The sequence below is a fragment of the Condylura cristata genome, unplaced genomic scaffold (assembly GCF_000260355.1).
Source record: "Condylura cristata isolate star-nosed mole 26May11 unplaced genomic scaffold, ConCri1.0 scaffold00002, whole genome shotgun sequence".
In the NCBI taxonomy this organism is placed as follows: domain Eukaryota; kingdom Metazoa; phylum Chordata; class Mammalia; order Eulipotyphla; family Talpidae; genus Condylura; species Condylura cristata.
The window spans coordinates 31432481-31449446 of record NW_004567103.1 but is presented as its reverse complement, the minus strand read 5'-3'; the positions used below and the strand labels follow the sequence as shown (position 1 = coordinate 31449446).

At 35.7% G+C, this 16966-nt stretch overlaps 1 protein-coding gene across 2 annotated transcripts in view; it reads right to left on the bottom strand.

Moving 5' to 3' along the window:
* The window catches only part of TMEFF2 (transmembrane protein with EGF-like and two follistatin-like domains 2), a 227794-nt gene that overhangs the window by 89842 nt on the left and 120986 nt on the right, over window positions 1–16966 (bottom strand). For both annotated transcript variants that reach the window (XM_004674427.2, XM_004674426.2), the window contains exon 5: window positions 11799–11895. In XM_004674427.2, coding sequence (XP_004674484.1) covers window positions 11799–11895 — 97 coding nt within the window. The remainder of the gene's footprint in view (window positions 1–11798; window positions 11896–16966) is intronic.

The window sequence follows — 16966 nt, the reverse complement described above, 5'->3', positions numbered from 1 at the left end:
TGGAAATTATAATAGTAGAGATTCACATCATTTCAAAAATATCGTATATTTTTGGTGTTCTGGCTAATCTGTAACTATAATTAAGAGAAAACTACTAAGAAAAACATTGGCCATCTATTCCTACTATTTAACCTAAGTCAGATGTCATTAAACAGACACCATGATCTGGATGTCATTGTTCAAATCTTCCAAAGAATCATTTGTACAGAGTTATAATTTTTACAACTTTAGAGTTTTCTCATTTGATACATTTTATTAAGAAGCAACACAATAATTTTTATATGATTTGTAAGTGTAATTATTGAAGATGTTAACTTTTAATTCATTCAAAATCATATCAAAGACAGTATAAATTCTTGAGGTGCTTAGAATTGGTTGAAGTATTTCTTAATGAGCTAGTTGTCTTTTATAATTATACCATGATGATTTTTTTCTTCCTTACCTTGAATTCTAGGATACTCAAAGACAAGGTTTGATTAATTGCAGCATCTCTTAGCTTGTTTTTTCTCTAAAAGTATTTCTTCTATCTTATTGTTCTCCTTTCTTTTCACCTTTGCTTTTTTTTTTAGTATTCAATTCTTGAATTTCCCCTCTTACGTAAATAGATTCAATGTATTTTTACCATTTGCTACAGCTGCTTCAAATCTTTTGAAAAACCTCCTATTTTCATGCTTTGAAAGAAATGACTAGCCATTATGTAAATCTATATCTACTAATTTCTCAATGAGGGTTAAAATACAGAGTGCTAAGTGTTACCATGTCAACACAATCCACATCTCTTTTAAGAATGACTTAGGGGCAATTTTAGGCCAATGAAGAAGGAACTATGCCAGTGGCCTCTGGGGTTGAGTGTGAAGTGGGGCTTTGCAGTTCTGGAACAATCTGTTCCTAGCTTAGCTGATATCTGTATTCAAAGGAACCTAGGAAATTGTTCTAGACCAACATCCTGGTTTCCTATAATTTATCTGTGGAGAAAATGAAGTCCAGTTCTGTTATAAGTATAGATAATATCAATGTAAGAACAGAATAAGAACTCAAAGATAAAACCTCATAGACAGGCTCATTGACTTTCTACAAAGGCAAGAAGAAAATTCAATGGAGAAAAAGTAGTCTTTACAACAAATGTTTGGAACAACTGGCTATCTACATGTGAAAAATGATTTTGTACCCTCCTTCCATACATAAAAATTGACAAAAATGGATCAAAACTTCAAGAGAAAAGCTAAAACTAAAACCCCCGATAAAATCTGGAACTATATCTTTGTGATTTGAGGTTAAGCAAAGCTTTTTTGTATATGACACCAAAAATACAAATGGCCAAAAAAGAAAGAAAAAGAAAAAAAAAAGATAATATTGGAATTCATAGGACTAAAAAACCTTCATAGTTTAAAAGCTACCATTAAGAGACTGAAAACAACAACTTCACAGTATGGAAAAATGATTTGCATTATCATGCACATGTATTAAGAAGTTTGTATCTACCCTAAATAGAAACAATCTTATGACTCAATAATAAATATTCAATTAAAAATGAAAAAAGGATCCAAATAACTCTTTCTACAAAGAAAACATACAAGTGATCAATAAGCATATGAAAAGAGAGCTGACACCATTAATCATGTGGAAAATGCAAATCAAAACCATAATTGCAAATTATTTCAAATCCACTATAACTATTAATACTCAAAAAACTTGATAATCACAAATGTGGGCAAGGATGTAGAAAAATCTGACCCTCATACACTGCCAGTGGCAATATAAAGAGGGGCTAACTCTTTAAAAAACAGTGAGCAGTCCCTCTAAAAGTTAAACATAAAATTACCACATGAACCAATAGCTACCATATGACCCAATAAGTAAATACTTACTCCTAAACATATAATCAAAAGGAAAAGAAACAAAAACTACACATATAGTACATGTGCACAAGCTTGTATACTTGTCCATGCCAGCATTACTCATCATAGCCAAAAGTCAGAAACAACTCAGATGTTCATGTGATGAGTGGATAAATGTAATGTGGTATAGTCATACAGTAGGATGTTTTTTGCCAATTAGTGAAATATTCACAGTTGCTACAATATGAATGAGTCTTGAAACATGCCGAGTGCAGAAGGCATCACAAAAGACAGCCATCAATTTCATTTATGCATCAAATGTCCTAAAGGCCAATCTGTAAAGACATAATGTGGATCAGTTGTTGCTTAGGTATGAAGGAGGTCAACTTGTGGGGAAAACAGAAGGTGCTGATAATGTGTGCAGAGTTCTCTTTGGAGTGATGAATATTTTGATGGCACAAAATTGGTAACTCTACTAAATACTATTTATGTGCACACTTTACATGAGTGAATTATGTTTCATTATAGTTTTAGATTATCTATCCACCTATCCACCTATCCATCTAGCTATCTATCTATCTAATCTGGAAAAAGAAAAGAGAGCCCAAGGGAAATGGGGTGACTTGAACCAAGATGAGATCTTCATTCTCTGACACTCCCTCTGACCCCAGCCAGTGGTCATTTCCACCACATCTTACCACATCATGTCTTGTTTCTTCTTTTTAACCTCTCCTCTGTGTTTTTGGTGAAACAATAGCATAAATCATTTGGGTCCTTCCTATTCACTGCATGTTGATTATTCCTTTTAACATGGCTTCAGGTACTTATATGTCTAATGAAAGTAACATGATCTGCCTTATCTATCTCATAAAGATATTAGAAGTCACAAAATAGGAGAAAATATTATGAAAAGTTTCAGGCTTTTAATATGGTAATGAAGAGATGAATGGCCCACTTCTGATAAATTTTATTTTGCATTGGGGTACTAAAAAATCAGATTTCTATTCTTTTTTTCTATATAAATATTTATGTCTTAATTTTTTATTTTTCTATTGGTTGTTGCATACAATTTTACAATCTGTTTGATCATGTATTAGCTATTACACATCCTGTTTGTGGAGGAATGTGTCTGGAACAGACTGATGTCAGCTGCATAGGTGGCTTGTTGATTTGCTGTTCAGATGAACCAACACATATAATATATTACTATTTGGAAGTAAATCACTCAGGACCAACAACAGTTTCTACCCAATTTAAAACACCTTTGGGAGGAAAGTTTCTCAGTAAATAATGCTTATACCTCAGGAAGTTATTTATTATGGATGCACTGGATACAGACAATGGAAATGTTTTCAGTACACATACTGTCTAGTCTCTCGGAGTTAACTAAGAAAAATGTCTAACATGGACTTGGAGGGAATTTAGGGTTTGGTGATATTTTTAGATCACAAGTGTTAGGAAACTATCTTCAAATCCATTTGTCTTGAGAAGTACAAAAAATTTGAAGGATTAACTAGAATTTCAACCACTAAGTTTTACTGAGGTTTACATAGATCATTTGTAAATTAGCTTAGCTTTCCTATCTCCAAACTCAGTACCAAAGTTAAGTAAAATTTTCAAGAGAGAGGCTTTATTGATTTGTAAAGTATGGTTATGTTCTCATTAAACATATATACACGTGCATGTACACAGACACAGACATGGAAAGACACAGACATGGAAAGAAAATAGATCTTCAAATTTTAGAGTGATTTTCTTGGAACGATGGGTTAACATTTTAATGGATTTTATATTTCTACTCTTTTTCAAATTCTCTTTGATGTTTACCACTTTTATAACTTGAACAAATTCCATTTTAATGTCACCATCAAAAGAGTACATTCAATTGGGAAATAAGAAACTTGACATCATATTTTTAAGTACTTCACAAAAAGTGTATTGCCACTAGGGTAGGAATTAAATTCACTGGCATATGGGTCATATTTATTTGCCATTTAATTTGTTGATTTCTCCCTCTTTCTCTATATTTCATCATTTATATTTGCAAAGAAAGAACATGCATTTGTAATAAACTCTACTTTGCTACTTACAGAGGGGCATGGAGCCCATCAGCTATTCTCAGAGACACTAAAGACTGATGCTTAATCCCTCCTAATTTAGCAAATGGATAATGGTGCAGTGTCTTTGCTTCCTGAGCTCCTTTATATCTGCCCATAGTTCAGTCCTCTGACATATAGTTAATTGTGGTACACCAAATTGAAAGGAAGGGAGAACATTATAATGGCTAGTCTCTCAAAACTATGCTGTGTGTCTTGTGTCTGGCTAAAAATATCTGAAGCCTACCACTAGTTAGGTAGGTTCTATGCATAACAAGCAAATTTAATTTGAAGCAGCTTAAAATAATCAGCTTTTGGTAAAGATATGTCTCTTTTTGCAACTCAAAACTAATGACCTTCTCACCTAGTTGGGCACATATAAAACAAAATATAACAAGGATAAACCCCATAGATGATGATTCACTACCTCTACAAAATAACAAGTGCAAACCATGCAGTCTGCAAAAAATAAAGGTCTACATAGCTAATGGGGTAAAAGAAAACACAAAAGTGACGTAGATAGCAATGGGTTTCATCAGAAAACCTTTGTTTTTATATTCTATTTCAACGAAAGTTAGTGAATAAAGAATATGCCTAACATGCATTAGCTACATAGCATGTAAACTCTACATACCTGTAATTACGCCGTAAGTGTATCAGAAAACAACAATGACGGGTAGGAATAAGTTCTTTGGAGTCAATCTGCCAGGGCACAAATCCTAGCACTTCTGCTCACTGTTGGATGATGGGCAGTATGCCTATCCTCTCTGGGTCTCAGTTTCCCTTTTTGTAAGATGGTTTATTAATGTATCTCGCATCATAAGGTTACTGGAGAGGTAAAGTGGCTCCATGACTGTAAACATGATACCACACAGGAAACAGACTTTAGAATGTTCTGTTACATCTGATAATGACAATGAGATTCATATTTTTAGCTCTGAGATTGGGATGTCAAATTGGGATGCAAAAACATGAAGCATATACTCCCTGAGTTTAAGGGACAGGTCCTTCTGACTCAGAATATGCTGGAAGCTGAAAGTTTCAAAAAAGTCAAGAAGAAATTGAGAGTGAGAGTTTGGTGGGAGAACCTGAGAAATTAGGCAATAACCCACTGTCAGAGTAGAGTCTACAAGATTTTAAAAAGCAGGTAAAACAGCATCTAGTAATGAAAACAGTAAAGTTAATGGTGGGGATACAATCTGTTCTAAGGAGTTTGTTCTCCCTTTTTGTAGCACTTCATTATTTTTATGTGAAGTGAAAATTACATAATTTATACCATAGGAGATACATAAAAATATAAAAACATAAAGTTTAGAATATTCATTCCCATGTTTCTTGATATCAGATCTTAAACCAGGTCTACACCAGCTCTCTGTTTGTATCCACTGTACCCTAGTGAAGTTTCATTCATCACTGTGTGATAGCACACTTAAGATAGTTACTAAGTAGGGGCTTCCCTGGTAGAACAAGGGGTTAGATCTCAGCATTCCGAAGCTATCCACAGCCACTGCAGCACAAGTTCGATCCCCAGCCAGGGAGCTGACCCACATTGCCTAGAATAGCAGACCTCTCCTGTTTCACTTGCTGCTCCCCATCAACAGTGTATTTCAGTCCATCTGTCTATTGTGCTCCCCAATCTGCCTCTGGTGAATCCTCTCACCTCTGACCTAGATCCCAGTTCTTGTATGCATTAATAAATAAATCTTTTTAAAAAGATAGTTACTAAGAAAGATTAAAAGGCTCTTCAGAAATTACATACAAATCAAATGCTTTTTGAAGGAGATCTGTACCATCAAAGACATGAGGTAAGCATTTGTTTTAAAGATTGGTCTATTTTTTTTTTTAAGATTTATTTATTTATTTATTAATATAGAACTTGGGTACAGGTCATAGGCGCAGGGGCAGTGAGAGGATTCACCAGAGACGGAGTGGGGAGCAGAGCAGGCAGATTGACGAAGTACACTGCTGAAGGGAACAGAGGGGAGCAGCAGGCAGGTCAGGAGAGGTCTGTCGTGCCATGGGTCACCTCCGAGGTGAGGGATCGAACTTATGCTGAAGTGGCTTTCGGTTTGCAGTGCAGCGCTCCAACCTGCTGCGCCACCAGGGAGGGCCAAAATTGGTCTATTTTTTATTTCATTTTTCAGTTTTACTTTTCACACACCACAGCCTTCCTTTTGGAGAGTGGGATTGTTTTGGGGGGAATTGCCTATTGTTCATTTGAAATGTCATTGTTATTTCTCTCTATAAGTAATACACAGTAGGTTTAGATTTAGCTTATAGATCTTGACAATTTACTGGTAGAGGGTAATTGGGGCCATACAAACAGCATCCGCTGACATAGCCCATTGCACAGACCAAGGCACAAATACTAGTCCTGTTTAAGTATAATTGCATTTATAAATTTTATTTCATTGTGTAAAATTAAGCAAAAATACCAATGTATATGTGGAGGGTTGAGAAACAGAACAAATGATCAGATAAAACCAAGCCAATAACAATTGACTACAGAAAGGAGGCTACCAGAGGCAGAGGAAGGAGAGCGAAGAGGAGGGATATCATGGACTGCAGTGGGGGACGTGGCGATAGTGTGATGACATATACCTGAAATTATGGATATGAATAAAATATGTCTCTCCAAAATTAAGAGCTATGTATTTCCCTCTTTCTCCAGGAAAATTTTCTAGGAAAAAGGAAGCATTGAAAAACAGAGAGGAATCTTTAGACTCAGTCCCCACTCCGATTATGCAAGCAAAATTCTGTGGCTGTTTTCAGAGGTGACGAACTTTGCCTTTATGGTGGGGGTGAAAAGGCAGTTTGAGAGATAAGGTATTCCAACTACAGGAATCATGGAACTGAAAAGATTTTCTCATAAACTCAAACAAGCATTTAATAAAAACCTTGGATTTTCTAGAACAGACCTGTTTTCTATTTTGTGTGTGTGTGGGTGGGTGGGGTGGGAGCTGTTTCATTCCCTTCATGAGTAAACTTGTATTATAAGCCAGTGCTAATTATGGTAACCACATTTACAGGTTTGGGGCAAGAGAGAGCAAAGAAAATCAATAAAAGGGAGGCCTGGGAGAGACTGCATTTTGCGCTAAAATTTTGGACTAATCAGCATCCTCTTCTTTAGGTATACCATACACAACCCTGACTGATCTTCTTTTTACGTACTAGGAAACAACTGGACATCTTCCAACTGCAATATAATCATTATGTTCAATTGTCGGCTAGTAGTAGTTTTAAAGGATATCATTTTCTGTATTTTCCTCAGAGGTGTCTTAATTTTTTTTCTATCAAACCCATAACCTAAACGTACTAAAGTCAGCAGGACCTAATGCCTAATTTGCTGTATGTGTGGTGAAATCTAGTGCCAAGGATCATCCACAGCCATTGCCTCGCTTTAAATATTCATGATTCTCCACAGTCCAAGATGCATTAAAAGTGGGAGTGGTGCCAGAAACACAGTCTTCCCAGTGACAAGGAGCCTCTCAGATCAAAGCAGCAAGATGTTAAAGACTTCAAACTAAACTGTCTTTGTAAAGGATACAAACACAATGCCAAATTCACGCCCTGTTTCAGTTATGAAATATCAATGAAATATATGAAAAAGGGATGTTCATTCACTTTCCCCTCTGAACTTGTTTTACTGCAGCTATTTTGCTTTCTTCCTTTCTTACCATTGCAGTCAAAAACACAAAGATGCTATGCACTAAAACTGGAAGACATCCACGTTTTCAAAGAAAATCAATGGCTTTGGATTTGCTAATAGAATAATAAAAAAAATGTTAAGATAGAAATAAGGAACACTAAAGCTTGTGTATGAAGCAAAGACACATAATAATTTAAGTTGTCCCTTTATGTCGTTTGTCACCAAGCCACATCTGTTCTTACACCTGTGCTCCCTCCCTTGATCTCTCCTGACATCCTGGAAATGTTAGGCATGAAGCCAACTTCAAACCCAGTCATTCCTATGATCAGGCTGAATTAACTTTTTTTCTTATATTAAATCAAATATCAACCCCAGGGCTCTGAACTACTTCTGACTGACAGGACCAACAGAAAGTTCTAGGCTAATTACTTCTTAGGAGTTGTTCCAAGCACAAAGAGTTATTACTGACCTACTTTGGACTTACTGAAATAATTTATCAGGTGAGATAATTAAGGAGATATAAAGCTGTTTCTAAAACCAACCCAAGTATCAGAAATATTTTTTGAAATCCTAAGTTAGTATCCCCAGTGCTATCAGAAAGGGCTTTATTACTTTGCAATGAGTCAATTTTATTATATCTGACTTATTTATAAGCCATTCTTTTTCATTATAAATTATATTTGGCAGGATGTATTTGAGATTCTCTTTGATGTATAAATATATTAGTTTTGACTATTTTCAGTGTTGATATGAAGAAAAACAATCTTTTAAGCCCTTCTTTTCTTCTCCTTTTAACCCCTTCCCCATGAGCAGACTCACCCTTTGCACAGGAGAGCCAATTTCTTTGAAGTCCATCCTAAATACAGATGACTCAATATGGGAGTACATGTATCTGTGATGTGAGCCACTTACCATGTGGGCTATTCTTAATTCTCTCTTTTGAAATCTAAATCCCTTCCAACCCTTAGGTAAATATCTACAACAGAGGAATCTTTTAGAGCAATGGTCTTCCTTTCCTACTGAGAAAACTTGACCACTTTCTAATTTCTATGGCCTTGATGTTCTCCCTAAGAAGAAGAAAAAGGCCAGGGAATATCCTTGAAATGAAATCGTAAAACTTAAGTGAGAACTTATAAACTATTCATTTGCCAAAATAAGGGCATTAAAAATGTGTCATTAGCATCAAGCTTTATCGATGCCATGTCTTCATATTTTTCCTCCTTTCCTCTCCCTTTCCCTCTCCTTTCCATCTTTTTTTTTTTTTCTTCTCCTTGTTCAGAGCAATGTGCTTCCTGACTCAAAAACCTCACCTGTATAAACAAAGTCAGTTGTCTTTGGCTTTTTCATTCTAAAAGATTAATCTTTACCTAGAAAGTATCTAAATATCTGAATAACTAGGCTTAATCCTTCTGGTATAATGTAAAGTATTTCTAAGGCCATGGTTAAAGAAAGATCAAGAATTAATTTTTCATTTGGTGTCCATATTGTAGACACAATAGTCATTATTTCTCCATGGTACTGATTCACCTTATTACTTCCTAATGCAAAGTAGAGGACATTCTTTTGGATAAAATTGTAGATTGGCTCTACAATTGTAGTTCTCACTGAGCACCTGCAGTGTGTTTCCAAGAGGACCTGATTGCGGTTTCATCCAAAGTCTACAGCACTTTGAGGCTCCCCTGACTCAGCTGACTAGTACCAGTGATGCATCACTCCATGCTGGCTTCCTATCTTGCTGTAGAGCCTCTCTTTCCATGCCTATTTAATATTTTATTCTTGTGTCTTTTAGCTGTTTCCACTCTGCCCTTCATGGCCATAACTAAGTACAATATGTTAACATGCAAAGGTATTTATGTAAATGAAAATCAATATGCTTATCATTTTAGCAATATTCTTTATTGCTTACATTGAACATTTTAAGTACATTTTATTTAAACGCTAACAACTTTTCATTCTTGCTTGGGAAATATAATGATCTTCTTGGCTCCCTGCCCCCTGTAGCCCTCTAATCTTCACAGCTATGGCCACTTAGCCCCATCTGGAGGTTCAGACTTATTCTGAATTTTGGAACTAATCTTGTCCCTAGGGAAGGCATACAAGAATTCCTAGCCAATAGCTAACTGATTCAGGATCCAATCAGCCTTGCTGCTAGTTTCATTTTGACCTTGTAATTTATTTCCAAGATCTAAACACTTGTCCCAGCCCTTTATAATCAAGATGTGGCTCTCTATACTAGTTGTGGTAAGTGGATGTCTATCCAGTCTTTCACATTTCAGTCCCTGGACATCTCTCTGCTAGATCCCCAATTCCCTGATGACTGAGATTCTGCTCTGCTCTTCACCTTGTTCCCTGTGTAACTGAGTTCTTTTCTGAATTCCAACTGCATTAGAACCTATAGCTGAATCTTTCTAATGCCACTAAACACCACTCATATCGCTCACACTGCCTGCCTTTACACCATACATCTGAACTTTTGCTAGCATACCAGAGTGACACTGTTTTCTTGGACATTATCCCATTGCCTGCTGTAACCATCTCCCTGTCACCAGATATAATCCTATGGGTCTTGAGTCACTGGATATAAGCTCTCTGCAATCTGTCCATCTTATTCTTCCAGACATGACAGGAAGAAATATTATTTCAATTGCATCGTTGGTTGACTTGTTATGCTAATTCACCTCATGTTTCTATCTTGTTCTTGCCACTTAAATACTTCAAAACACAATTCTCCTCATTACAAAGTGAAATAATAGTGGAATCTATTCCTAGACTTATTTTTAAGATAACTGAGAAAAAAAAGGCATATAATGGAGCAAGCCCATAGTAAATAACCAGTAATTTTTAGCTACGTCATGATCTCATTTCTTAAATCTTAGCCCCTGTAAAGTGGAACTATGTCACTTAAAGATAATCATTAAAGAAATGAGAAACTACAAGAATAAAAATTCTTAAGGAAAACTTAATGATGCATGTGAATTTTTTAAAGCATAATTGACAGCCAGAAAATTAACAGCTTTAAAAACAATGCTGAACTACAAATGCAGTCACCAACAACATTAAAAATGAGATAATTTGAGGAAACATTTCCCATCAGTGTGTCTTAATATAGAATGACTCATACGATAAAGAGCCCTAAACCATTTAGAGAGGAGGGTCATTGAATCTGTTATTATTTTAGAGCAGTAGGTTCATAATCATTTTGGGGGGGGTTAAATAAGTAAAAACTGAAGTATTACTTCTATGAAAGTTGATTCATTACATCAGTAAAGTATTGGTGTGCCTAAAAATATTCCCAAAGTAATTCTGATGATCAGCCATGGTTGGGAACCATAAATTCATCAGTAACTAAGCTACCCAGAATGTCAAGAAAACATAAGTTTGCTTACCTCAAGATGGTCAAACCAGTGCACAGATGCCCTGACTTAGCTCCTTGCTGCCCCTTGGCTAGAAATGTTTGATCAGTATAGAGACTGGTACTGACAGCTGCTTTTAATCAATGGCATTGTTCACCTGCAAATACCTAGCCAATTTACCCTAAGACACTGAGTTTGCTCAGTTGTAATCCTCCACGCAATCTGCATTCAAAAACTGTTTAAACCTGGCTCCAGTCCCATGAATGAGAGAGAACAACAGAGACAGCTGAGTGATACTTTGAATACCATCAAAGGTTACATTTATGGAACCTTTTTAAAGTACAAGATTTACTTTATTTATCATTTGTTCAGCATATCTTTAGAGAAGAAGGTGAATACTGCTTGAATAAAAGAAGTTAACCTTAGAAAGAGATCAGATATCACTATGCCCAACCACTTTCCCCACTCAGGCTCAGGATCACACAAGCACATCCTCAACTAAAATCTCTGCAGCTACCCAGATCCACCACTTTAGACAGTATCCACTGTTCATTGTTTCTAGATCACTATTCTTGAAAGATATTCTAATAGGTACGACTTTTCTCTCCATCTGTTAACATTAACAACATTGAAGGATCTCAGTGTATCTTAATGGACCTGGGAAGTAATAGGAAGCTGCCTGGCTGGCCCAATTCTTAATTCAGCTTCAGTAATTCCTTGCTATTATTTTAGTCCCAATTCCCCTTGCCCTTAGGAAATAGACTTTAAAATGCTGAACACGTCTTTTTTAAGCAAATAGTTGATGGAGTCATGATAAATTAAGTACTATTATTTGTTTAAGAAAATAGAAATGGTGTATTACCAGACATCCTCGGCATCTTCATCACATTCTGCACCAAACTGGCAGATGTCACAGGTGGATGTCTCTTTCTGACTGGTTTCTCCTGATCCTTCATGAACTGTTGCACAGAAAAAAGGCAAACAAAAAGAAATCAGGTAAGTGTGCATAAACTGACAACTCTAAGATAATTCTAAATCATGCTGCTACTATATAGTGGGATCTATGTAGTGGGTTACCCAATAATGTCATCCATAACTTCATTTTTCTCTAAATTGAAGGGGACTATAACAATAAAGTGCCAACGTGTAGTGAACATTTTGTTTTTCACAAGTATATGAAACAAAACATTTTCTCATCCCTAAAGATATATTTATAGATGTAAAATCCATAAGATTTTATACTTAAAGAAATTTTTGATGATCAAGGCTTGACTTACTAAGTATGTCCTCTTTTTCCTCAATAGTCTCATTAATTAAAAGGAAAAACATGCTGATCATAATGTTTTATAAAATAACTAAGTTTGTAGATTAATGAATTTTGAATACTTCACAGAGCACACCATAGTGATTTCCTCTGCAAGGGTTAAACTATATGTTTAGGGACAGCAGCTCCTCTGCCCACCTGTGCCTATGCAGGTGCTTCTTCCCACCTGCTCTCCCCCTCTGCAGGGCAGCAGCCTCCTACCTGCCCATGACCTGTAACATGCCAGGTCTTCTCTGCACTGACCTCCCTCAGGGGAGGCTGTTCTCCTAAGGCTGTCTTCCTGCAACCGCGCAGGTCTCTCTCTGCAAAACTGATCCTTTCAGGGCAGCCCTTTCTGCCTGCTTGTGCCTATGCAAGTTTTTTTTTTTCTTTTTTCTCTCCTGTCTCTTTCTAAAAAACTTTCTCTTCAAAAAAAAAATATATATATATATACATACATACATATATATATGTATATACATACATATATATATATATATATAGACAAACACACACATATACATTTAGGGCCCTCCCTGGTAGTGCAGCGGGTTAAAGCACAGCACTAAGAAGCTAAAGCGACTTCAGCATGAGTTCGATCCCTGCCCTGGAGCTGACCCACATGGCATGGCAGACCTCTCCTGACCCACCCGCTGCTCCCCTCAGTAGCATACTTCCTCAGTGGGCCTGTTCTGTCTCTGGTGAATCTTCCACACCTCTGGCCTATACCCCAGTTCTATATTCATGAATAAATAAATATTTTAAAAAATATATTTAGTTTGAGAAATATATATTGTCTCATTATGATTAGTATTGATAGTAATTCTTCCTTTTATAAATCATAAGTGTAAAATATGCAGGGTCTAGTCTAATTATAAGATTAATGTTTAAAAATCAAGACGCAATAGTGCAAATCAAGAAAAAACTGTTGTCTTCTGAGTTTAAGGAATGAGAATCTGAGTATAGCTTGTGAAATGATGGATTGCTATTTACACAATGGGGAAAAATGTAGTTCAAAGCAAAAATAGCTATGTGTAGGTGAAAAATTACAACAACCTACTATAGCATAGATAATCATATTCCATGGACAGATCATAGTCTTAAAAACAGATGTTTAAATCAAGATGATCTCCAAAAAGTGCACTCTTGCAAAAGGCTATGGATTTTCAACATAAAAAGAACACCAAAAATTAAGGTGGTATTGGCTTCTATCTTTAAGAACCCTAATAAAATAAATTTTGATGAAAAACACAATTAAAATGTAACCTGATCCTAACAAATCCAATACCTGTCATTTCCAAAATAATATTTTCTCATCATTTCCTCTTTACTTATTCACAAGAGACTTTTTGGATATTTACAAAAGCAAATGTTTTTATTCACTGATTTTCTTTAATTTACTATTGTGCAGATAAGTGTTTTGATTTACTAAAAAATAAAGGACAAGAAGCATGTCTAAGTGAGTTCTCTGTTTTTCTGTCTCATAGTTCTTTCAAGGAAGGTAGAGAGATGTGTTCTTTTTCTAAAGCAAACCTTTCTTCTTGCACTTAGCTTAAAAAAAAAACTTATGAATTAAACAGATCAGTTTCAAATGCAAAAGTATTGATGGTATGGTTTTAAATTTGGAAGTTTAAAAAAAAAAGTTCATTCCCAGAAAGCAGGAATTTTAGACTCTGAGAATAGACAGCACTTATAATGTGCTCTATTACTTTAATATAGACAAGAGCATTAGAGTGGACCAAGGGGATAAGAAGGAAGCTGGGGCCTCACATCAGGGGAAACTGAACAGCTGAGGTCGGTTTCTTTATTACTTTCTTATTATTAATGCAACACAGAAACTGCTAATGGGAGAGAACCTTTTAGTGTTAGCAAGATTAGCAACTTCCAGGCTAAAACTTCCCATCACTCAGGAAACCTGCTAACGTAGAGGGAAGGTCCTAATGAACAGTTAAAGATACGTTGGGCAGCCCTATTTTCTTTCACAGGAGAGGCCTTGGTTAGGGATCTACTGAAAATAATCCAAAGGATGGATGCTGCTAACTCAGTAGATAGTTGTATTTCTAGAAGTAAATGGGCAGTCAACAAAATCTAAGAGTCACTTGGGTTACTATAGCTAACAACAAGCTAGAAGACAAAGAAATCAAGGCAAGAGTCCCATTTTCAATGATATCAAAAAGTATTAAGTACCTAGAAATTGATAAAATAGGGGAAAGAATATGAGGCACTTAAGAAATATAAGAAGACATAAAGAATGGAAAGATATTCCATGTTCATGGATTACAAGAATTAATATTGTTAAAATGATCATCTTACCCAAAGCAGTACACAAATTTAAAAAAGATCCTATTGAAATCCCAATGCTATTCTTTAGGGAAATAGATCAAACATCGAAATTTCTAAGGAACTACACTAGCCAAAGCAGACTTGACAAAAATGAAGAGTAAAGGATAAACACTCCAGACTTTTAATTATACTATGAAGTTGTAGTAATTAAGACATTCTGATAGTAGAATAAAAATGGGCATACAAATCACAACAGTCACAAAGAGTATATAATGGTGAAAAAAAAAAAAGTCTACTCAACAAATGGTGTTGTGAAAATTGGATCATAATAGGCCAGACAATGAAATCAGATCACTCTCTCACAGCACACCCAAAAACTAATTCCAAAATGGATTAACAATTTGGTTGTAAAATGCATCAGAGAAAGCAGAAAAAAACAGTCTAAAATGCTGATTTCAAGGGTGTCTTTGGGGACTTAAAGATAAGAAAAACAAAAGCCAAAACAAACAAACAAACAAAACAAAACAAATGAGAATAGCTCAAATTAGAAAGCTTTTGCACAGTGAAAGAAACTCTAATTTGAACAAAAAAGAAACTAGAAATATGACTGAAGAATTGAGGCAACCATGGACAGAGAAATTGGGAAGAAATCAGGGACAGAGAAAGCCAAGGGGATGTGAACCTACTCCCCTAAGTCATGTGCAGTCTTGGTAACCAATGTCACCTCAGTAAAGGGAAAAAAGAATTAAAAAACAAAACAAACAAAAAAAGCAAGCGATAGCATGCGTAAGGGACACCCAGAGGTTTTGCTAAAATGTAGCTTCTTTGATGGTTTGACATAGGTGCTGAGGCAGGTTCTGCATTTCGTACAAGTCCTCACTCAGGACTGCTGTTGGTTCACAGTCAGGATAGTGCTGTGCTTTTCAGGCCACAAATCAGAGTTTATGAGTGGGGAATGAAACAGAGCTAATGGGTTCCTGCCATCATTTTTCGTAAACACTAAGTAGAATACTCTAGGATAGAAAATAAAAGAGTGCATCTTACTTAGCAAGCACAGAATTAATTTTATATCACTGCACTGATTTCGTTATGCACATGTACATTCACACAGGGTTGGACTGTCAATTTCATTTCGTGCTAACGGTCACAGTCACAAAAATGAAAAAGCACTGATTTAGCACATCGTAGAGGCTCGGTAGCTGTGTTGAATTGGAATGTTTCTTTTCTGTTCTTCCTCCATTATCAAAAATGGGAAGAATCAGTGCTTAATTATTTGCATTCATTCGCTCACTAATCAAGAATAAAATTCATTTATTCTAAAGTATCCATTTTATACAAACATTCACATTTTGAGGCTTTTATTTTGAGATGGGAAGTAAAAGGCTTATTCCCTTTGCACTCTAGAAATCTGGATTTCAGCAAATGTTTGAGGAACATCTGAAAGGTGAAGGAGGAGCAGCAACTGTCTTACCTGATGAATTCTTCACAGTTTTTTTTTTATATATATATATTTATTTATGCCTACAGAACTGGGGTACAAGGCAGAGGCAGGGGCGTTGAGAGGATTCACCAGAGACAGAGTGGGGAGCAGAACAGGCAGACAACGAAGTACACTGCTGAGGGGAGCAGCGGGCGGGTCAGGAGAGGTCTGCCGCACCATGTGGGTCACCTCTCGGGCTGGGGATCAAACTCGCACTGAAATGGCTGCAGCTGCTTGCAGTACTATGTCTAACCCCTTGGTCCCCAAGGGAGGGCTCTTGCAGTGTTTTTTAACTTCCAAAATTTGAGGGCCTCAAAGGTAGATTCCTTTTATTTATTTTCAATTCTGTTAAGGTTAGAAAAAATATTCAGTTTTTTTAAATCTTATGAAATTTATTGAAACATCTTTTATGGCCCAGAATAACTTCTTGAATATTATATATGCATCTTGGAAGTGAAATATTTTGTGGGAATCATTTTCTATAAATGTTAATTATTTTAAATTGATGGCTAGTATTGTTCAAATCATCCATAAATCAACTGATTTTCTATTAGTGAAAACATCTCTAGTAGTGACAGTCCCATTGTCTCGAGTTGTCTTTTGCTATGTTCTTTTGTTTGATTATATATTTGAGAACTTTGATATTAGGTACACAACATTTAGCAGTTTCATATCTCTTTAAATCAGTGAACTTTTTATCATCACAAAATGTCTCTCTTTAATCTCTCTCAAATTTATTCATCTTAGACTCTAGTTTGCTCTGCTACTTATATAACCACTACAGGATTTTTTCTTTCCTGCTTATTGTTTCTGTTCTTTTACTTCAACCTGTTTGTTATTTACATTTAATTTTTTTTCTACAAACTACATAGCTGGAATTTGCTTTTGTATCCAGTCTGAATATTCTGCATTTAATCTGTATTTCATGCACCATTTAAATTAATGTAATTATCAATATGCTTGG